The 23,670-nt window shown below is 38.8% G+C and overlaps 1 protein-coding gene across 11 annotated transcripts in view; it reads right to left on the bottom strand.

The window, feature by feature from the left end:
• LOC128875411 (potassium channel subfamily T member 2) overlaps positions 1–23,670 on the bottom strand; it is a 217,497-nt gene that overhangs the window by 106,843 nt on the left and 86,984 nt on the right. For 2 of the 11 annotated variants that reach the window (XM_054120964.1, XM_054120967.1), the window contains exon 1: positions 2,568–4,381. The exons of 8 other annotated variants lie outside the window; for them this stretch is intronic. In XM_054120964.1, the coding sequence (XP_053976939.1) occupies positions 2,568–2,638 (71 nt within the window). In that variant the 5' untranslated portion in view covers positions 2,639–4,381. Of the gene's footprint in view, positions 1–2,567; positions 4,382–16,067; positions 16,315–23,670 lie in introns of those variants that run through there. One more of the 11 variants, XM_054120958.1, reaches the window with a different exon arrangement.

Below are 23,670 nucleotides of genomic sequence, written 5' to 3'. Positions count from 1 at the left end.
TTTTCAAAATAATATTGATTAGGCTTAGGCTAGATTTGGGTAAAAAATCTGAATAGAACAAATGTAAAATGATGTGTATTACTCTAGTATTGTAAACAAAAAAATAAGAATCACTAAAATAATATACTTATTATAATTTTAACAATATATGTTAATAATAAGCTAGATGAAATTTAAAATTTTAACGAGAACCTTGAGGTCTTTGCAAAGTTTGGTTCTAATTTTATGAAATATAATATCAGTCAAAATTTGATTTCCACTAAAGAGCAACTACAGTCTCGTTTCCTATATTATTGAGAGCACATAACATATTTAAAGATACAGACTACTTGCACAACCACCGTAAGAATAAAGTACCCTCTCTTGGAACACGTCTTGGAATCCATTCATAAGATTGTCTTTCCAATGCAAATATATAGAATCTCGAAATAAAAAAGAGCGATCTCGTTGTAATCCATACAAAGCATACGAGCGTTGTTTCCAATAGTCGTTCTTTAACAATAACTCCGCGAACGTCGTCTCAAATCACAGTTTCCCGGTGAAAACAACATGTTTGTCACAATGTAATTTTCCACGTGTCGCGTTATTAAATGAACGACGGGCAAAAACCGGCCATCCTGCTTCGGAACGAAAGAAATACAGGCACGCGTTCCAGGTGTTCTTTTATGGACTTCCTGCAGGGAAATAGATTGTCTTATAATTTGATTGTCAGTGGTGCCCTGCAAAAAGTAATTCTGCTTAAGCGTTACACCGGATATTCGCGTGTATAAACCAATAAAAACGAAACGAACGAGAAAATCTGCTGGTCACATAATATTTCTTGTCCCTATGGGTTAGAGGAACGTTTCAATCACACGTGCCCACGTAATAAGAAATTACGTCTAAATAAGGGAAAATTGATGAGTTTTCCTGTGGAAATGTGGACACCAATGTGACAGCTTCTCGAATATTATATTTCTACGAATCGAAGCTGAATTATAGAATGGAATTTTTCGCGATGAACAAAGAGAAATTTAGATATTCAATCGAATGAATGTCAGAAATAAGTTGCTATGCGTTAAAAACATGCTTGGGTAAATTGTGAACGTTAACAGATTATGCATCAACTTACATATTCGATCCTATGATTCTTTTGGACAATCGATTATTAATATCATTTCCCTTAATTATGTTCTATAATTACTATATAGCGCTACTTCTTGGCTTTTATCTTTCTTCGCCTTCTGTTCTTTTTTGCTGCTTCTTTTTCTCCTACGTGCTTCTTTTCTGCTCATTTCAAAGGGCTACCGTTAAGTTAATAATAATAATAATTGTTTCAATTTCTCCCTTTAAACGACTCAAATGCTCACTTGAAAACGAACTTCCAGCAGATATGAAACGCCTTCTATGTAAATAGCACATGCCGTGGCATGATAGTAGTTTCTTATAAGAAGATTCCTTTACAGCGTGGCAGCGAGTTTCTTAAGACCACTTAATACTTTATGAAACAAACGTGACTGACATTTCATAAACTTAATTTCTCACACATATTAAGGAGGTGTCTGCTGGCATGATGCCAAGACGCTGCAGAGTGTTAGAAATATTTGCAATTTATACGAAAAGCGAGGGAAGCTTTTTCGTAATACAATCATTGAAAGCAGCGTAAGTAATAATTCTAATTAATATTATTTCAAATTAGCTGTGCCCAGTGGTCTCGCCTGCGTGGAATATTATTCTTATTCTATATGACTCAAGAAAACAAAGCTCTTTTAAATTTCAGGCGTTTTCTTAAAACGGGGCGCAATAAGTAGGCATCTCCTCCCCCCACCACTCTGAAAAGGAAGGATGAAACGACATAATTTCATAATTAGGTACCTACGCTACGATATGGAAAAGAAAAAGAAAGAAAATGTCATAAAATCTGAATTTTAAAACTTTTTTTTAATTTCCAAAAAATTTGACAAAATGAAGCTGGCTCCTTATTAATGCACACTCATCGATTTTCGTAGGAAGTGTGAGAAGATTGTCTGCAAATCGTGTATATAAAATGTAATATCATATAGATTCGTTGGTGAATAATTAGTGTAATATTATATCGTGTAGTAACTAGAATAATTTGATTCCGTGAAAGGAAAAGTTTGTGAATCTATGTATACAAGTTAGCGTTCCCAGACAGGCTTTCAAAAGGACATTCATCATCGTTCTCGCGAATCCAATCACTCAAGTTTTCCCTAACAATGCTTAAACTCCCCTTATAATCGACGCGATATACCTCGTTTTCCCTCGGAAACGGATCCGTTCCCATTCGGTGTTTTTTACCCGTATAATCGAGGGCCCGTCAACATCCCGAACAATCGCGGCAGCAACAAGGAAAATAAAGTCTCGTTTCGCCGCGATAGAACCAATCCGCAGCGGGTAACGATTCCGTCTCAATAATTCACGAGCATCGCGGAGAAAGCATCGCTCCCAACGAGGGTACGATACGTCCCGCGTGAATCATGAATGCCGCGCTCGAATGCGCGCACTACTTAAAACGAGCTAATCCCATAATGGAGGATCCTCGCCCATACGATTTATCGCTCCGGTACCTTGGTATTCTGTCATAGCTGTCCCAGCTGGTAAGACAGTTGTAGCTGCTGTATCTGCTCGAAGTCGTCATAGCTAGTGCCTTGCTCGATGACACATCTTGAATTTCACAGAGTTCACCTTCATAGATGCGAACACACGTCGACCAACGGACCGTCCCGTGGTCGTTTTGGTTGTTTAGGAAAGTTCACGTACACTGGTCCCGCGAGACGATACGTTTACTCGATTAACGCGTACCGTCTCGATCGCCTAAACGACCCGACACAGTGCCAGTCTCGGCCCCTTCGATGGAACCGTCGAAATGTACGGCATACGCAGGGGTGGTTTCGCGCGATACACGCGACAGTATCGCGACTAGGTACACACAGACGCACGACACGCGAACACTTAGACCGACGAAACGTACCTGCCGCGACGAAGGAAACTCTCATCCGCGGTAAACTTCGGCGATCGAATCGTAAACAACAACACGCGACGGCCACAGGCTGCACAAAGATACGCGTACAGTTCCCACGACAATCACGGATAACCTAAGTAGCTATTAGTTGGACCGCGACGCTATGTCGTTTCCTATTAGTTTGGACCACAGCGCTAAATCGCTTCCTATTAGTTGGACCACGTTGATCTTCCTTCCTTTTCCTCTTTAAACGTTAGAACGTCGATTAACCCTAGACTTAATTACCAGCCACCAGGACACACGGCGTGCGTGTGCCGCGCCTATTAAAAATACTCTACGTTTTTTGGACCCGCCAACCAGCGTACTCGATAATATATCGTAATTAGGAGGGAAAGCGGCGGCCGTGTCGCAGCACGCCGCTTCTAGGAATCTTCCGTATTCTTCCAAGACACCTCTCCGTCTTCCCCCGGTGTTCCCGCGTTCGTTGGATCGGTTAAACACGGGGACGATCCTGTCGCCGCCCGGAATCCCGCTCTTCTTCCGCCCTTCTTCCTCGCACTTTTCCACTAATCAAATCTCCTCTTCCGTTAGTATGCCCGAGGGGCCGATCGTAACGGGGTTAGGACGAGCCACGGAGACGCTCCTGGAACGAAGACGTCAGACGGGGCACTGGGACGATAAGAAAAAACCGCTCCGTCACATGCTCCCGAGTTGCAAGGCCACGAATTACTGGGATAGAACCGCGAGGATCGTCGATGGATCACGGAAACGTTGTGGATCTCTTCCTCTCGATCGCTGACGTCTCGGTATGTTCCGAACGACTCCCCGACGGTGACACCATCGAGTGTCACCATTCGACGCGAAACACGGAGAACGATCGACTCGTCCTCGTTGCTCGTCGATCGCCCCGCGACGACTGACGGTGCTCCTCGCCGAATCGGGACTCGAAGGATCCTCCGGCTGTTTTGGTCCCGCCGCGAGCTCGTCGATCATAATCCAGGATTCGAAACGTTGCGCGACGATCGATCGACCGAGACGGTATCGCGAGCCAACGGAACCGTTCCTCGATTTCGTTCCAACAAAACGGTACAACGGAAAACAAAAGGCTGTAGAAAACGGACGTTTCACATCTCTTCGCGCGGGATGGGCAACCAACGAGCTCCGATGGTCGGTTCGCCAGCCGGTCGATGCTCGGACGCGATCAGTGTTCACCGTTTCGCGTTCGCCGATCTTCCTCCTTGATCACGGTCCTCTTTCGTGTTCACGGATCTTCTTCGGGTCGAGGCGACGGCATTTTCGTTTCAGGTACCGCATCTTACGGACGATTCTTTGCCTGCGCGCCGAGGCTCATTCGCGGGCAGTTCGAAGCGGAGTCGCGGCGCCCTCGAGGTTTCATTAGCCCGCCGCAGTGGCATGGAGAGGCTCGCCGCGCTGGCAGCTCCTCTCGACAAGCTCCCGCGAACACAAGGCGCTTCGCGTGGCGTGGCCCAGCGCCGACTAGCGGGTTCAGCCTCAAGCTTGCCGAGGGAGCCGCGCAGCCGAATACGACGCGCACACTCCACTCGTTTCATCCCCCTACCAAACCGTCCTCCGCCCACACGATCCAGAGGAACCCGAGGTTCTCCTGCGTGACCAACTTCTTGCGTCGCGGCCGTCGTAAACAAGATCGAGGCGAAGGAAGCGGTCCGAGGACTGGATGAAAAATAATAAATCGACGAGCCAACGTCTGCCGCGCGCTGCTCCAAAATTGATTCGGTTTACGCTTTCCCGCCCGGCTCTAAGCGCTGGCTACGGTGTTTCATTCGCCGCGGCGCGTGATTTTGATGCCTGGTCGGACACGGGTGAAGACTAGACAGGTGCCAGGGTATAGTTAGGTGGACTATTACGATGGAAACTATTTAGGGGATGTTTGGGTTCTGCATGAATTATCGGAGAGCAGTTTATGAAAATGTATTTTAATTCGCGACTTTTTGCTGAAGAGATATTAGATCGTCATAAGTTCACGACACTTATTCTTCTGATACTCGAAGTAAAATATGAAACAAACCCTTAGGTGTTATAAGAAAAAGTAATCTCTCTCCTTTTACCTTTCTGACATAATCGTTATACCGTCGCTATACAATTTCTGTGGTTTTTTCTTTGTTAAAAACTGCAGCACGGACTTAAGGGATGATAATACAAAAATTTGTCACGAACAGTTTTTGAAAAAAATGTCTTTAGATGTTTGAATAAAAATTCACAAAAATCATGCTTCTTTCGGCCTCATGACTGCGCATGACCCCTTAAACAGAATTTTATATTTTCTATGTCAATTTATCGAAGAACGTATAATTCTGAGTAAAGTAGTATTTACCCTCGTTAACTCTAAACCTAACAGTTAACGACTACTTTCGTTTCATTTCTCGACGATTAACTTAGCGTAATATCGATGACGCCGCAAGCGACTATCACGGTCATAATTTCCTACTGAAGTTATTATAGGTATCAGGACATAATTATTGGCAAAGTGTGTTGCGTGAGAAATGAATATTTTTTACACTTACTAACTAATTTCTATTTATTCTTTTGCCCATGTGGATGTAACGAATCATTTATTTCGAAAGGAAACCGAGAATCTGTGAAATATAGTGCTCAGAAGTACCGCAAGGGGGTTGAAAAGAGTGTCACTGATTGATGTTCAAGATGCGAAGGAAATTCGTCTCCTCGTGGTGCTATTAGTCATTAGCTTACGTGCTACGAAATCCTAACCACCGCTACAATAACATTTCTCGAGTATCCTGATCACTAAATCTTAACCATATCCAGAGGATTTTTCATCATCAATGCATTGTATTCGTTATTTTTTAAAATATTTCTTATACTTTTCGTTAAGAAACAAAATTTCGACGCATTAGTCAGGCGTTCATTCAGGTTCGTCTTATTTATTCACCAGGCTCGTAGAAAATAAAAGACATTCTCGATTTCAAAAGTCCCTTTTGAAAAACTCTGACCAATCTTATTAATATTGTATTTTACCAAGTGCATTTATTCCAGATAGTTTAGTATTTGTTTTGCCTTTTATAAATCCACAAGATAAGGCGTGCAAAAGTCGTTCGCCGTGTTCATTTCCATCACATTTTTAGTACGAGATTTTTCCATTTGATATCTCATCTTGAACGGAGCACGAATGTAAAATACGTAAGATTCACATATGATAAGAATATGTATAGGGATTAAAAGTCGCTCTCTGCATAATCTTAACATTCCTCTGCCTTTGAGTTTCGTTACGATCGCACGATCGCTTTGCTTCTGCGCTCGGCTTCTCGTTTCAAAACGAAGCACCCGCAATGAAAACAGAATGGAAAGCGTTGCCACGCGGTTTGGAAGTCAGATGTTTGGATAGATGCTCCGGCACATGTATTTATACCAGAATCTTCGACGATCGACTTTCTCGAAAATTTCGTAACGGTTCAGTGGATCTATAACTGGAATTTGATTCTTTCATATCCAGACTGTTTTGGTGTACAGTTTCCTTGATTCTTATTTGTAGGAAACCTAAACAAATAATTCTTCGAGTCATCGACAAAGAAATCTAACGATTTAAAACTTCGATACGTTTTTGGTCTGCTTCGGTGTATTTTCAAATTAAAGACTAATTATTAAAAAGAAACTAATAAATATCCTATAATTTTAATCAGCAAAACACGACTGTCTTTTTCAATCCTTGTTTGGAGGAGGAATTGCTTTGTTTCTATAGACCGAAAGTGTGTCCAAAGTCTGCGCGAGAGTTTTATGAATTATTGTGGTAGATAGTGTTAATAAAAATGTGTACTCGATATACGAAATTCTCTAAATCTGTATACTGCATTTTATGTGGCAATCGCGAAAAGTCATAAGTAAATATAAATATACTGTTTTTTACAAAATATGAGATATGATGAAACATACAAAGGCTGATGAACCGAGTAACGCCATGTGAATGACGTCATCATATCAGTTTTTGTTTGTTCAAATGTTCAATAAATGGTAAAAAAAGTTTGAAAACGACTCATCGTAGAGTTTCTTTACAAACAATTTCTGAAAATACCTCCATTTTGGGAGCCATTACTGGTGCTCCCTTAACGCGAACAAATTTATGTCTCTTGTTTTCTTAGGAGCAAATCAAGTCCCTCCCCCCTCCTGTCTCGTAACGCGCACAGCAAGAACTCTGACTGCGACTAGTTTGCAAATCGGTTTATCCGGAGTCTAGCAGAACGGTCAATCCCTCTCGAAATAATTTCGGTCGAAAGGATCGACCTTTACCGGTCGGAACGTAAAACTCATTCGGCTCCTCGAGGAATAATAACGCGAGACGAAGGGACGCAGCAGGAGAAATAAAATCCGGGGATAAAAACCGTGGAAAAAGACGCGACTGAAAGAAACAGCCCCGTACTTCCAACCGTTCGTTGTCCTTACTAATTTCATCGAAGCGTCAGCTGCCTAGGACGATAACTTCGAGGAGAGAAATTGTGAAAGCGTCGGATCGACGAGGAAGAACGTGGACGCCAGTCGTAAAGTGTATTGCAAAACTGAACGAAGAGGTTTACGATATATAAACTGTAAAGAAATAAACCGAGTTGATATAATTTCGAGCCACGGCGCGATTCCACTTCTACGACTTACGAATTTCCAGAGGGCTCCGAGTTGAACGCTTGACGAGAATAATACTATGAGAAGGATAAAGCGTACGCGTGATGAATTTTTAACTAGTTCAGTTTATGCAGTTTATTATTTTATTACCTTTTTATAGTCTTTGTCATTCCTGACGGAGGACATTAACGAAGTAAATAAAATTGATTGACTCTATTGTACTTAATTACTAAAGAAGGATAATAAATTGTTGACAAACTTGTTTTAATCTTTTAAAATTTGCACAGATCTATACATTGTATTTCCAATACTTTCGATATTGGTTCGTTTGAACGAATGCTTTAAAACTGAGCAAAATTTTTTTGCAGCTCATCTATTATCGAAGGGTTTCGACAAAAAAATTTACGAGCGAGGACTCTCTGTCCACGGAAGAGTTCGTCCGTCCATCGTAAACCTTGGAACCGATACGAGGGTCAAGTGGCGATAAAGAACTTTGCTCTTCAGGGTGTCGTTTGGCCGAAACGTCGAAATCTTTGAAAACCGATCGAATAAACTCGGACTGGTGCGCAACGAAGTACGCGAGATGAATGGAAATTATTCGAATTCTTGGTCGTAGCCGTGGGTCAAGTATCTCAGAGCCTAGGAAATTGAAGCTGATTCGACGTAAGTGGATATGAGTAACTCGTTACTAATCGAAAGTCGATGGAGACCGTTAATGGGACCAATTAAGTAAGATAAATAGCTCGCGTGAATGATGACGAGAATTCATCTTCCGATGCTTTGTTACGAACTGTTGTTTGGAACAATAATTTTCTACGGATAGATAAGCAGGGTTGGAATATTTTTGAACACGTGTCAAATGCTAATTATGTAATCGCAGTTTGTAATGCAGTGTAGCTAAAGAATCAGAATTTAATATTTTATTTAATACAAAATTATTTCATATTTAATTACCAAGTAATTTTTTCGTTTTCAAATAAGTGACCATGGAAACAGCAGTAATTATCGAGAATAAAAAATGTGGAAGTAATTAACTCGCTAATTAATTACCTGTTTTTTTTTATAATAGCGAAGAATAAAATTTCAATAGTTCGCGTCGAGTGAATTTTAATGTTTTATGAAAGTACAATATATTTAAATTTCCTAATGTTTCCAACAATTGGAATAATTGGGATCATTTTGCGTAATCAATAGTATCGTTTGATATTACTCTCGGAATTTCGTCGTTGGAATGAATTCAGCGAACGTTTTTTTAATTTTTTCGTACTTGAAACACGCCATACATTTAAAGTAGAATTTGCTGCAGACTTCGATGAATTTTCATGAATTTTGGAATGTTCTTAGGGTCACGAGGGTGGATGTTGTTTCAACATTAATATTCGATGTGCACGCAAAACTTCTGTAAACATATCGTTCGAGAGTTATATCGAGACGATGAAATTCCTCGAGGTAATACATATTAATTTCTCGACATTAGCGATGACATGGGGTAATATGCGAGCATGAGAGTACCTTGGATTAGATTAACGACTTTCCTTATTTTATATTTCACTGTTCTAGAAAAATGTTATTTTTTCATCATTCTAAAAATGCCTCTCCTTTATATAAATATGTCGCAAGTATATAGTGTAAATTTGGGATCATTTGGGACAATTTGGGAAGAAGATTGTATACCAAAAAAAAAACAAAAAAAAAATGAAAACATGGTCGTAGAACATTTTCGAGGTAAATTTCGATAGATCAGAATTTCAAATGGTGTAACGTATCGGAATTCAAAATTGTTTCCGTGATAATGTCAATTTGTAATTCGTTGCTATTGTACTAGAATTGCAAATCACGCATGTCGATGTTACATGGCTTCAATATGCAAATTCATTGTAGACTTCAAGCGTCGGATACATTCCGATCCGCGATGACAATTAACTATCGTAATCAATATGTAAATGAACAACAGGGCACGAATTCATCTTATGCGAGCATACATTACGAGTATCGTGGAATTACCCCTGACCACCGATTGAAATTTGGTATCGTCGAAACGTCATTGAGACTAAAAACGATGGTACTATTCCACTTGCGCTCATCATGATTCTCCATTTTCGATTAATGTATGCTATATGGTGGGTTGAACTACACACAAGTTGCAGGACACGAGAAATATTGAACGAGCCATTTTATTTGCGTGACTAATAGAAGTTGCTGGGTGTTTTTCACGACTTAGCAAATCATATTTCTTGGTAGCGAATAGCAAATAATTAATTTTCTTATTAGATTAATCCATCATAATTGAAATTAAACGAATAATGTAATTAATAGAGTACGGATCTTTATGCATTTATAGGAAATTTGAATGTGCAGGAACCTACAAAATGCAAACGATATGCGAGAATAAAAAAAAGATTGAAAGTAAAGATCATCTTATAATATTTGCAGAATAAAATAAATTTCTATTTAGGTTCAATTTTAATGATCCGCAGTCTAGTAATTAAAAATCGTTTTATTTGATGAAAGTACCCTTGAGTTTTCTGTTTGATCCTCCGATACTAGAAATACTTGAAATTTGAAATACAATATTTACTTATTTTTGTTTATATCTCCTCTGTACACATTTTCATCCGTTCTCATAAGAGTATACAATTTTTAATTTGTACGACGACGATGAATATTGAATATTCATTTCTCTCTTACCACCATATCATTTTCCAATCAACCCACATTTGTGTTCCGAACACACGTCGCATTTATACCGCATAGATTCCTATATTTATATTAAAATAACCCCCGATTCCTGGATTCGATAGTAAAAGTTCTCGAAAACCTGCATCCTCGAAGAGTAACCGAAGCCATACGCCATAACTCTATCATAGTTATTCGCCTAAAGGGAGTCCTTCGGAAACGTCCCTGTTGCTCCGCTGGAGCTCGTTCGTCCGCAACCTTCCACCGCAGAAATCCCTGTAACTTCTTCGAGGAGGTTGAAAAGGGCGAGAAGCTGTAAATCGAGAATCCAGCCCGAAATTACGCGGAGCGACGTGCAAGGCTGAACGTCGATGCGATTAGGGGTAATATAGTTGAAAGTCCACTTCCGCTGCATTAGCTTCCGAAGCGATGGCGCATCCGGTATCCGAAAGCGTGGGATAGAGAGGGACAGACGGTTCGCCGGGTTGCGGATGGTGGCGATGGAAGTTCGCAGCCTGTGCCATCCCATTTTCTTCCTGTTTTATTTCCTCTCCCCCTCCCCCTCCCGTTCTGCCAGATTTTCTCCAGCGTGTCCTCCCGACTTCTTCTCGCGTCAAGGTCTCCGCCTCGTTCTTGACTCCCTCGCCGCTCCTTTCGAGGACGAAATAACGAAGCCCACCCTCGACGGCGGCGCACTGCGACCCTTCGGTTTGGCCGCGCGTTGGAAAACCTCCCTCTAGTTCGACGATCGACCGTCGTGGCTCGTGGAAGGCAGCACCGTGCGTTTCGCAACGGGAAAAGCTGCTTGCAGCTGCCCCCTGTGCGGCGGAGTCGACAGATAGCTGAGCGCTTCTGTCTGATCATATACTATCCTTATCCACTTCAAGGGTTCTTGAACTCTTTAGGAAATGAAGCACGTTGTACGCGTGAAAAATAGTAGCTATATTCAACAATTTTTTATCTAAAACATTGTCTCGAGAGGATATTATTGCACATGTAAATAAAAAAAAGGTTTTCTAATTCGTGACACTTTATAGGTCACTGGTACTCATTGTTATCACTAAGGAAGGGACGGGAATTTTGTAGTTTTAAGTTCGTGGTGTAAGTGAATGAATTATGACAGAGAAAGTGAAAAAAATGCTCAGGTAGTTCTCCCCTATAAAGGGTTAATTGCAATTAATTTCTTAATTTTTTTTTTCGCATGCATGGACATCCTCGATATTCAATTACAAGACGAATATGTTCGTTTATTCGAAGATTGCGTTAGCACGAACATGGACACTTGCGTTTAGTGCACTAACACAATGCTTTTCTAGCCTTTGACAATTAACTCACGCTATCGGGAGAGCAAAAAGTTCGCTGTGAGCAGGTGAAGCCAATTATAGTTCTCTCGAAAAGGAAATTATCCTAATGAACTTCGCAACTGCTATTTTAATTGGTGTAATATAAAACTGACGGAAATAAATCAATCGCATCGTATGTTCTTATATATTTCACACAGCGGAGTTATTATATAATGTAAATATATATGAGCGTAACTTTACTCGTTTAAAATATAAAATTTCCTTGTAATGTGCTTGATCTGACAATCTTTATTTTATTTATTCCGTGTAATTAATTCACAAGCTCTACAGTGAATTTGATTATTCTGAAATTTAACATTCCCTGCACGTTTCCAATATCCTTTCATTAATATCGTTACAAATCTTTCTAACAAATTGTCACCATTAATCGAAGAACAAAGTGATTAATTTTCAGTTGCGCCGTGATTCAGTTGCAGATATTAATCAAGAGAGGTTTTCTTCGTTGGGAATCTCTGCAAATAATAACAGCTTCAGAACGAATTCGTTTCCATAAATAACGAAGAGCTTTGGCAATCGATATAAATCTCCATGGAAATTTTATCTGCCAGCCGTATCTCTGATGGCCGCTTCATTACGGGCGCTCTGAGGGTGTACACCCTTCTATCGGGAGGGTGTGATAAGTGGTCACCGAATCTTAGGGTTCGTCTTCAGCGTGGGTGTCATACTTGCTTAGGTTTCTCTGCCACGTGTGCATTTTGATCCTACCACGTTATTCGGAACAAAGTATTGAACCATAGAATGCTAGCACAAAAATGAACATAGCCCTATATAAAAAAAAGTCTGAGAAAGTTGTTTCAGCAGGGTAAACTATGAAAAATATAACGACCATTACATACGATATAAATAAAATAAAATTTATTAAGAGAAATTTGTAGAAATTGAATAAGTAGTTTAGACGTTATCTGTTAATATTTTTAAGTGAAATAGCGAGTACTCTAAAGCAGAGATGAGTAATATTTTCATCTAGATGAAAATAAGTTTACCTATTATTCTTCAAATAAAAATTAAAGATTGAATAACAGAATTAAATATTTCTCAATTAACAGTTAAATCTCTACTGTTCTTTATCTAAAACTCTACTGTTCTTTATCTATTATTCGAATAAAACTCAACTCATCCCAGAAGTTATGGATTACATAAAAAATTAATAAAATATTATTCAAATATTACGAAACGATTTTATTAAAACCTTGGTCGTTGTAATCTTATTCTATCGAGAACTCGTTATTTGCGAACGAGAAATCCAATATCATTCATAGTCGTTCGTTTCTGTTCGATACAAAGCGACGATCCATGGTGCCCCACCCCTTCTCACGTTCATGAGAGCTTCTTTAATTAGAAGAGTTCCCTTTACTTTCCGATGGCACGCAGGTGCGATTAATCCTGCGAGAATACTTTCAACTTTTGCGGAGTTAACGCAATTTAACTGAACGAGTAAAGCCGGATGTCGAAACTAAGAATCCTGTGGGAGCTGAAGAGCGCATAACGAAACGTCATAATATTCACCTGAAGGTTGAACGTGCATTGCCAGATATATTAGATATCAAATCGTCGCGAAAGTCGAAACGTAAGAAAAAAATAACTAAACTTCATTTTTGTTATTAATTCTATTCTTTAGAGGGTGAGGGGTGTATTTATATCTGCATGTTTGTTTTCTATTACAAATTTATATTTTGCTCCCTTATCTTATTAATTTTTCCTGTAGCTCCTCGGATCCTCATACATTATGCAGTTCTTCTTCATATTCGTCGATTAGGTTACAATCTCCCAGAAGAGTAAATGGCACAAAATTCCGAAGTAACTATCCAATTACTCTTCATAGAAAGCGATCTCCTTCCTGAAGCTGAAATTCTCAGGAATGAATCGCATAAAGATCGCGACACACGTCTACACTTGAGGATTAATGAAGCCTACATTCGTTCCAAGAGGTCGTTTCGCCACTGGAGGGGTTCACTGAGAAAGAGTTCGCCTTTTCAAGTTGTTTCATCTTGACCCCTGACCCTTTTACGCGCTCTCCGACCTCTCGCCGTGATCACCGTCTACTTCTAAACTTTTCATCGCGAAACGGCGAGACTGGGGATCAAATCTGGACCGTAAGTGGTCTGGATGTCTCCATAAAAATGCAAGCCCGAAAATTGCATTCCCGTCGTACCATGTCGAGGTGTCATGTACGATATATTGGTGTGATATAAGCAAAAAATCATATCTACCTACGACTCTTGTAAATAAGCATCCCAAAAACGAGTGTTTCCAAATTTGATTGTTGTTAGTCGTTTATAATATACGTACACCATAAATACCAATCAATATTTAGTAATATTACTGCAATAGTAGCATGAAGCTTGCCGAATCCAAATAAAATAATAAAAATATCTTCTAGGTAAGATACTTTTTGCCTGCCACGTAAGTTGTTCCTTTGGTTATTTCAATATTAAATTTACGAACTTTATTCATTCGTTTCTTCGTCAACAGAATTGCTAAACACCATTTTGCCTGGACCCTCATGGAGAATAAAACGCACCATTGTTTTGATGTTTCAAGGATGAAAAACGTCGCCCTTAATTTATAAGAGAAATGACTCTTCCATTAAATGACACGATCTGACGACTGAAGATGAACGGGAGACTATCTCGAGAGCTTTGGCTCGATTAAGTGTACTTGATTAATCGCATTAGTCCTTGTGGAAACAATTGGAATATTCACTGCGCGTACGGGACGCGAGGGTTAATCTCACAGTTTGTTTGCGATAAATTTAATTAAAAAGTTTGCGCTAGGCGCTTCATTATGGACGACACGGCTTGAGGGGACATTGTCTCCTTCGCATTCTTTCCTGAAAACCGAATTATTACCGTTCCCCTTAACTTCGAAGAATAATTCAACCGAAGAATTCTTTCGACTTGATTTTATTTCTCTATTACATAATTTATATTTCTCAGTACTTGAAATTTGTATTCCTAATCTTCAATTATAAAGCAGAATGAAATGATTCAGAGCTGAGATTGTACGTTGGGAAGGAATTATTAGCGCATGATGTTTAGCAATATAAACATGTCATTACGGACTCAGGAACCTACCCACTTACACGAAACGCAATTGTTAATGTATTCAACGGCATAATGCATAAATCCTTTATTGAATTCGAACACGCGATCGGTCGCGTACGCAGGCGACCTTTCATGCTTCCATATCGTCATTTTCGACAAAAAGTCCTGATGTTGGAGAAAAAGCAATACGCATATAGCGACAAGGTCCGTACAAATAATAACGTTATTTAGACATTACTTGCGAGTCAGTTCCCGAGAATGATTATTCCATGTCACGTATAACGAATTATTTTTGTATTAAAGTATTATTTATGAGGATCTATTTGTGAATTCCAAAAGCAAATATTTGCTTCGAAAATGATTTACATTGAATTTAATTAGTTTATCGATATACATTTTTCTTTTCAAATGATGTCTTCCCCCTAATAATCATAGTATGCTATGAAATGCTAAATTCAAGAAATTTATATCGATAAACGAAATTAACGTACTCAATATCTTTCTAAATTTTTATTCTTTAAGAATAGTGCTTTCTTCAAATATTATTCATGAATTCCATTCGTACTTCTCTCGTAAAAAGGATACACCTGTGAACACATGTTGGAAAAATATAATATAACGATCTGTTACGTATGATGTCGGAGCTTATGCGTTATTCCAATTTGTATTTCAATCCATAAACTACTAGAAATGAGACCTTCAAGATTTTCAAAGCATCTGCGGCACATAGAAAACCTGCACACGATCTCAAATCGAAAAGGAGAACTACGGAAAACATTTGATAGAAAAATATATTTTCTCAAACACTTTTACGTCTTCTTTGTGTATGTGGATCGCCAGGAAATGCCGAAGGATGTTTCATTTCGCGCGCCATCATTTGATCAGAAAACGTCCCTTCGATTTTTCAAGCACTTTTCATCCTCACTTTGCAAGAAAATATATGTTACACCATCGACATGGATTAATTATAGATCGAGACTATCGTTATAATAACAAGTGAAACATTATAGAGATGAACCCAACTTGATATAACAACATGACGATGGATTCAAATAGATTAAACGACAGATTTAATTCCTGTAATGGTAAAAATGCATAAGTATAATAGTGGTAGACGAATAGCAAATATTTTAATACGTGAAAGTAACAATGTGTGCTGAAATGCACTCAACCTCAAATACATGTAAAATAGGAAGCATTTGTAGGGTTACCAACAGCAGAACCTACGAAACAAGGACAACCCTCCTTATCTGACTACGACCCTTGATTTATAGGCAACCTTAGTTGAATACAAATAATTTCTAAAGGTAAAACAAATAGAAAACAGCCAGGTCGAAAGGGTTAAGTCGTGGAGATACTACGAAGAAGACGGATTGAAACATAAAAAGATAGCGTGCATTGCGATAACGTTACCTGGGTATTTGAAAGGCGATTTCATCGAGCGAGTCGCTAGGCTGCAATGGAGCACGCTCAAAGAGCCTGCTCTGGCCCCGATGGACCCTGTTGCAGCAATGCATCGATCCGGCTGTCGGTTGCGATTGGTCCGAAGAATTGGTCCCACGTTGGCCACCCTGACACGTTCTTCCTTTTTGCCGCTTTTTCCGTACCTCCTCCGCCTGACGGCGTAGGTTGTGCAGCCGGAAGAAGTACATTGACATCTCTGTTCCAGGGAGGGGCGAGTACATTCGATCAAATAGCTGACCAATAGGTCGCCAACGGGCTAATACAATACACTCCGAATCTTCGAAAAAACGAACGAATCTCTATTCGTAACTTGCTACGTAATCGAAACTTTAGTGCTTTTACCTGATGCATAAGGCGAGCACTAGAGGATACCCTCTGAACTTAATATTTCATTTACAGAAAGGTGTTCGTGACATATGGAGTGGGTGAAGTAAGTGTCACAAGCCATAACACCGTTAGCAGAGCCTTTAGGGTAAAATGTCAAAGTGAAAAGTCATCTATCACTTTAGGTCGATTGTACAGCTCGAAACAATTCGATTAACCTCTTCAAATATTAATGGAGCATTTTTAAATATACGTACTTTGGAAAAATGAAAAATAAAAGTTGATTTTTCGAAAATGTATTACGAGAAAGAACCCTCAACACGTTGACCGCCACGTCACCCATATATGGGTGAGAATGATTACATGCAGTAACAACAACACAGTGACAGTGCTTTTCATTGAAAAATTAAAACAAAATTAATTCTGAAAGTCAACTGTTAAAGAAAATGAATTTGAATGGCATACTTGAACTTCGATGAAATTACAAAAGAAAATACCACAATAAATGTTTGATTATACAGTTTCCATTAGTCTGTAAATAAAATGTAATTAAAATGTAATTAAAATGTAATTAAAATGTAATGTAATTAAAATAAATGTAAATAAAATGTCACAGTAGAAATTTTCAAGAGTATTAGTCTGGCAATCAACGTGTTAATTATTTCAGAGGAATGAACTGTTGGCCGTTTGTATCAGCTATAATCTCTATAGCGTTACTAAAAATTCTGGCATAGTAGATGGGAGCTTGATAAATCAGTTTCGGGGGAATTGCGAGTTGTATTAAGTCAGATCTTTTAGTCAACCTTCGTGAGGTCTACGACTGAGGAAAAATTGCTCGACATTTTCCTCACTCACGGTTCCAAGTTCCTCTTAATCCAGGTCTGATCCTCCCAGCTCCCTTTCTTAAACACAGAATGGAGCAAATTTGCTCCCAACGTTCTCTTCTATTTCTTCCATTCATCCATTCGATCCATTCGACTCATCCATTCGACATCTTCTAAGAATCAATTTTCCTATAGTTGTTGCTGCATGTAATCATTGTTCGTACAATCAGCGTACTACCGTACCAACTTCCGTTTACCAACCACCGGCGCGAAACCTGATACACTCATGCTCGAGAAACTCGCAACTACTTGCAAATTAATTTACGAGATTCGTTCGAAGATTCGAAGTATCGATAACAACGGCGAACTTCCCTTCAACGAAGAAGCATCGATCGCAGCAATCAAGCAATTAGTAACGTAAACTTCACCCATTCCGCGAACATGCACCTTGCAAGGACCATTTCCCAATCGTAACACGTCCATTTTTTGGAAATTTATATACAGATGGAGTCGCTCTCTCATTTTCGTGATTTTCGCAAAGGAGGCTTGCAACCCCTTGGGGAGCATTAAAATAAATACATACATATACACATAGAGCCTAGATAAATACTAGATTTCTTGTTTCATTTAACGTCTGATATTTTGATTCGAGTGGAAAGCCACCTCTTAATTTTGTAGATCAAATACTTATTTAAACCAAGTACTGAATCCTTATTTAACAATCTTTAAAATAAACGTTATGTAGATGTTGCAAGTAGTTCATTTAATAAGCACTAAGTTCATTTATAGACAACGAACATAAAATGTTGCTTGCCAAACCCAAATAGCGTTCATTTGAAATATTTACTGATATAGCCAAAGCATATTAAATGAACTTGTTGCAAGAATTTACATTGAATTTCCTTCTTTCAATCGTCTGTTTAATTAAATTTCTCAAAAGCTGAGATGTCATGTTACAATCGAGTGATGTTCCTTGCCAGAAATAATTGTAAGCGATGGCCACTGCTAGATGTCAATGCTGGGAGGCAAGAATCGTCGATGGACTGGACAGTGTGTCCAATTGGTTGAAGCTCTCTCCTGGGAAACGAAGGATGCAAGTTGGACTCCCAGGTCCAGCAATCCCATCGACGTTTCTGTCTCTCATATGTGCATCGCAATCACGTGTTCCTTTGCGTACAGCAGCCAGCGCACAAAGGAAACGACATAGACGGACGAAACATGAAAGCAAAAAGCTGATGAGCGAAAGAATTCGTGCGTGATCTCGTGCAGTGTGTGAAATATTGACATGCTAATTACCAGGACGTGTATTTGCAACGCACAAACGTTCGTTACACGGAGTCACATGGGATTTGACATTTCAATCCCACGCGTCATGGAGGCTCGAAGATACACAGTAAATACGTAGTGCTATGTGTTCTTCATGCTCTGGAAAATGTATAGGGAATGTGTGCATTGTATGAGGCCTGTTCAGGTATCTGAGACATTTTCTTGTATTTTATTAACATATTCTCACCATTTAATTTTTCGCACATTCAATTGTTTATAGTAGAATTACAAATACGATTTTAATTTGTTAGTTTTGTATGTCAGTAGCTCGTGAAAAATTCTTAGCTTGCTTTCTTATATTCTTGAGAGAAAATTTATTTTATTTTATTAGTGCAGACTGTGAAGATGACTCAATTCGACGAATTGAAGCGTTGTGTCGTCGATAGATTGTTGATTGTTAGTGAATTATTGGTCTCGGTTTATTTTTGCACAATGCAAGGAATTCATATTTAATTCTAAAAAGTTCCTCATTCCTCGTCCACTAACATGCCACCTCGTGCTTCCCCGCTGTGGTAACCACGGCTCACTAGAATCTAGATCCCAGTAGACAAGTTTGACAGTCGTGACCGAGGTCCACTATTTCTCGTTGATATCCCGTCGAAATTTCAATTAAACGTAGACTCCCTCGCTTACGTACACTAATTCGTTTAGAGCACTCGACACGCATAAAGTTCGGGTTGTGAACTAAACGTTTCACGAGCTGCTTAATTGTGTTTTCATTTAACCGCTGCGTAAGTATCTGGAATAAAGGTACAACACCCCGAGCAATGAAACATTACGTTTACATAATTCCGAACAGTGATGCGTTATAAGGTACTTTCGCATTATGCAGTCACTTGATACAGCGTATGAAATTGAGAAACTTGTGGTGTTTGAGAGTAACTGAATTAACGATCTCGAAACTTGCATCACGCCTACATTAGATTCTACCGAACGTTGTTGCATTGTCCATACTGCTTCCAGGACCCGAAGCTATACAAGGCACTTCTCATTTGACTTCGATAATATCAATTCCCGTAAGCTATTGATTCTATATCACGTGAATTGTACAACATTGTTCAACTTTATAAGTGAATATATGAGATGAACTGATCAACATGTGTGTTGATACATGTGCACAGGAAGAGATTTAGCTGAAATTCTATTTTTAAACAAAATCCTTATTTTATATACCTACTTTGTCCGTCATATTTAATTTTCAAGTTGTTAGTTCAGATTTCAAATCAGTGACCCCAAAAAACCTTCTATACTAAGTTTCATCCAAATCGAATTACTTTTCTGCATTTTAGTCCGCCGCAGTGGATCCGCCATTTTGAATTTGTCAATTCCGAGTTCAGACAAGGAATCAGTGACCCCAAAAACCCTTGTATACTAAGTTTCATTCAAATCGAATCACATTTCGCATTTTGATCCACTACATTGGATCCGCCATATTGAATTTTCAAGTTTTGAGTTCAGATTTCGAATCAGTGACCCCAAAAACCCTTATATAGTAAGTTTCATCCAAATCGAATAACATTTCGCATTTTGATCCGCCATTTTGAATTTGCCAATTCCGAGTTCAGCCAAGGAATCAGTGACCCCAAAAACCCTTGTATACTAAGTTTCATTTAAATCGAATCACATTTCGCATTTTGATCCACTACATTGGTTCCGCCATATTGAATTTTCAAGTTTTGAGTTCAGATTTGGAATCAGCGACCCCAAAAACCCCTGTTCACTAAGTTTCATCCGAATCGAATCACTTTTCGAAATTTCTGCCGCCATATTGGATCTGCCATTTTGAATTTATAGCTTTTGAGTTCAGATTTGGAATCAGCGACCTCAAAAACCCTTATATACCAAATTTCGTTCAAATCGAATCACTTTTCCGCATTTTGGTCCGCCATGGTGGATCCGCCATTTTGAATTTTTAAATTTTGAGTTCAGATTTGGAATCAGCGACTCCAAAAACCTCTGTATACCAAATTTCATCCAAATCGGTCGAAAGGAAAAGAAGCAATAAATGTTTCTTTTTTAAAGAACTTTGAGGGGTTTCCCAATCAGGAAATACTACAATGTTTACTATTATGTCAAAGAATTTAGAGGGATGGGCCATACAGGAAATACTACAATGTTTACTATTTCTCTGAATGAGATCGGCCTTGCATGGACGCTATATGTATACATATGTAGGTTACTACGTCTGTCCTTCTCTTATAATTGTCTTTAAAATAGGAAACTTTGAGATGTCATAGCTCAGCGTAGAATCGTCCGATTTGATTCTACCAAAAAGCAAATTAAAGGGTAGAATGTCTACTATTTTACAGATAATTATTATCATTGTTAGAAACTCTGAAACAACTTTTATTTCATGCAAGATCCTAGTTACTTTATCATTTCATAACGCACCGAGTAAAGTCCAACATTTCTCATTACTAATATACGTATTACGAAATAAAATAATGCCAGAACGTGAATGGTAGACCAATAACAAGTACGTTAGAACCTCGATAATTACAGGAAAACGGGGCTGAAAATTCGTGGAAGTATCGAGAGCCATGCAATTATCGAGGTATCCAATCCAATAAGAAGTTCCGGATACGCAGTGTATCCAGACTAGCCTTCATCATTACGACTTGTTACTTCCATTTCCAACTATACTCGTCGCTAAGAACGAAGCTTTAATGCAATCATAGAGATTGCATTCATCTAAATTGTATTTTGCCAGAGGTCCTATATTTTCTCATGTTTGTCCAATTTTTCCTGCATGTAAAACTGCGTTCGAAAACACGACACGTGAAATTGGAACATTCTGTGTACTGTGCTGTCGTGCGGAAATATTTGTGCGTATACGTTAGCCATGGTTGGATCGATCGAACGTTCGGCAAACCTTCAGCTAACTACGAACTCAGAAGTACATTTTTCCTTTTCTCCTATGTGCTAGAGGAATTCCCTCGCATTTACTGCAAAGAAGCGCCTTTCGGGTATCTTCCAAGCAACCATCACTGCGAGACTAGCGACTCGTCAACAGATATTGGATATCGCTTTCTTTTACTTTATTTATTTATTTTCCATGTTTACGGCAAACATCAACTCCGTAATCCATAATTTCATCCAGCACTTTTCTTACAGACCTCTAAGGATGGCAAATATTAATGTACGTAGAATGAATTTTATTTTATTTTTCGAAAGAAGAAATTAATTATTGGTTATTTAATTTAATGGCGTTTCATGCTATTTGCCATTTATACTGTTTTACTGATTAATATAATTTTCTGGTTAATAAAAAGAATTTGTTGTATTCTTAAATACTTTGCGAATAAATGTCAAACACTTATTTTACTTCACAGTTTTGATGGGAGGGTTCTTTCAATGAAAAATTGAAAGTATACCAATGGCGAGACTAATTTTTCTAGCTGTGCTGTGATACCACAATGACAAAACCAACTTGACGAGGAAGCTCTGGGAGAATAAGGTATCTCTACTAACTTCACTTCTCTGAGATTTCTTCCTTTACTTCCCCCAGCATCTCCTGTGACCTTATATTACATAGCTAGCACAGCAATAAATCGATGGCCCGCCTACATCTCTCGAAACTATCCGCGTCTGCGGTGTCGATGATAAAAACCAAGCGTAACGGCGGCGAACCCTAAATATACCACGAAAATACTGCATCCGCGTGTTCCCCAGTCAGTCGTTACGGGCGACACGAGAACGAACAAATGTATTTCACTGCTCCCTCTAAGGACGGAAATGTTATTCGTCCGGAGCATTTAAAGTTTCCCTCAAAGTTTCGAGAAATTGCTGGATTCGAAGCATTTGCATCTGAAGTTTTGTTTGAAGTTTAGAGAAATTACAACGATCTAAGCGCCTACATTTGAAGTTCTGTTGAATGGTGAGAGTTTTAGAGAATTGCCACGTATTCAGAGGAAACAGGAATCTGGACGCAACCCAACAATTTTTAGGGAATCTATACATATGAATGAAATTGAAGTGTTTGTCTGTGATTTTGGAATAATGGCTTTTTCGAGCTCATGTATAGCTTTTCGATCTTACTAAAACTCAAACACGTTTTTGCAAAATTTCGTTATGTTAAAAATGAATTGAAAATTATAAGGTGAACTGTAAGGGTATTTATTAGGTATGATATATTAATTTTTATAAAAAAGAATCATTTTATTATGTGAAAAATTTCGTGAAGATAAAATTTGCCCTTTACAGTCGTATAGTTTAAGAGATAATGAAGAATTAAAATAATTCACAGAGAATTGAATTATAGGTCATTCAGCACACGACTGAATTCGTCATTAACATTTAAATTTCAACATCTATCTCTACATTACACCCAGTCAAATGCGTTCAGCTGTTACGAGATACCTAATTACATACTTATATAAACACTACAATAATCATTGTACTAACGCGAGTGAACAATACAATTACGAACGTGATACAGAATAGGAATAATATTCCACGTGGGTGAAACCGCAGGAAGCCGGTAGTAGAAGATAAAATGGATGGAATAGAACATAAAGTATCTAATGCACTATAATATAGAATAAATCATGAATTACTTTAAATTTCTATACACTCTACATTACAATCTTCACATTTTTTAACTCTCATTGTTTACTTCAATTTTCATAAATAACGTCCATCATCTTCAACGCAAACTGTTGCACACTCGACGTGGATTTAAAGCTCGTAACGTTGTGAAAAGCATCTCTGAATATTCCAAATTCTTCTCTTTGACACAGTATCTACGACACTACAACACAACAAAACTTTCTACAACCTTCAATATCGAATTTTGAAAGAAATGTAATATCGATAGGGGTCTCCAGTGACTCCAGAAGTCGACACGAATCTTCTTAGATCTGAACCTTTAGACAAAAACACGACGAACTTTTCCGAACGTTACCGACAGTTTCTTTATTCTATAACTCGGGAACCCGTTGGTTTGCGTAGCCACGTTTCTTCAGACTTTTCCGTCAATTTCGTAGAGTATCACATGTGCGCAAAGTTTGCGCCGCGGGCGTGCTAACACTCTGCGTAGAATATTTTGCGCCGAGCGAGAGAGCTACGAAATTTTCAAC

This window comes from Hylaeus volcanicus, chromosome 4 (genome assembly GCF_026283585.1).
Source record: "Hylaeus volcanicus isolate JK05 chromosome 4, UHH_iyHylVolc1.0_haploid, whole genome shotgun sequence".
NCBI classification, from domain to species: Eukaryota; Metazoa; Arthropoda; class Insecta; order Hymenoptera; family Colletidae; genus Hylaeus; species Hylaeus volcanicus.
This window is presented reverse-complemented; position numbering and strand designations above follow the sequence as displayed.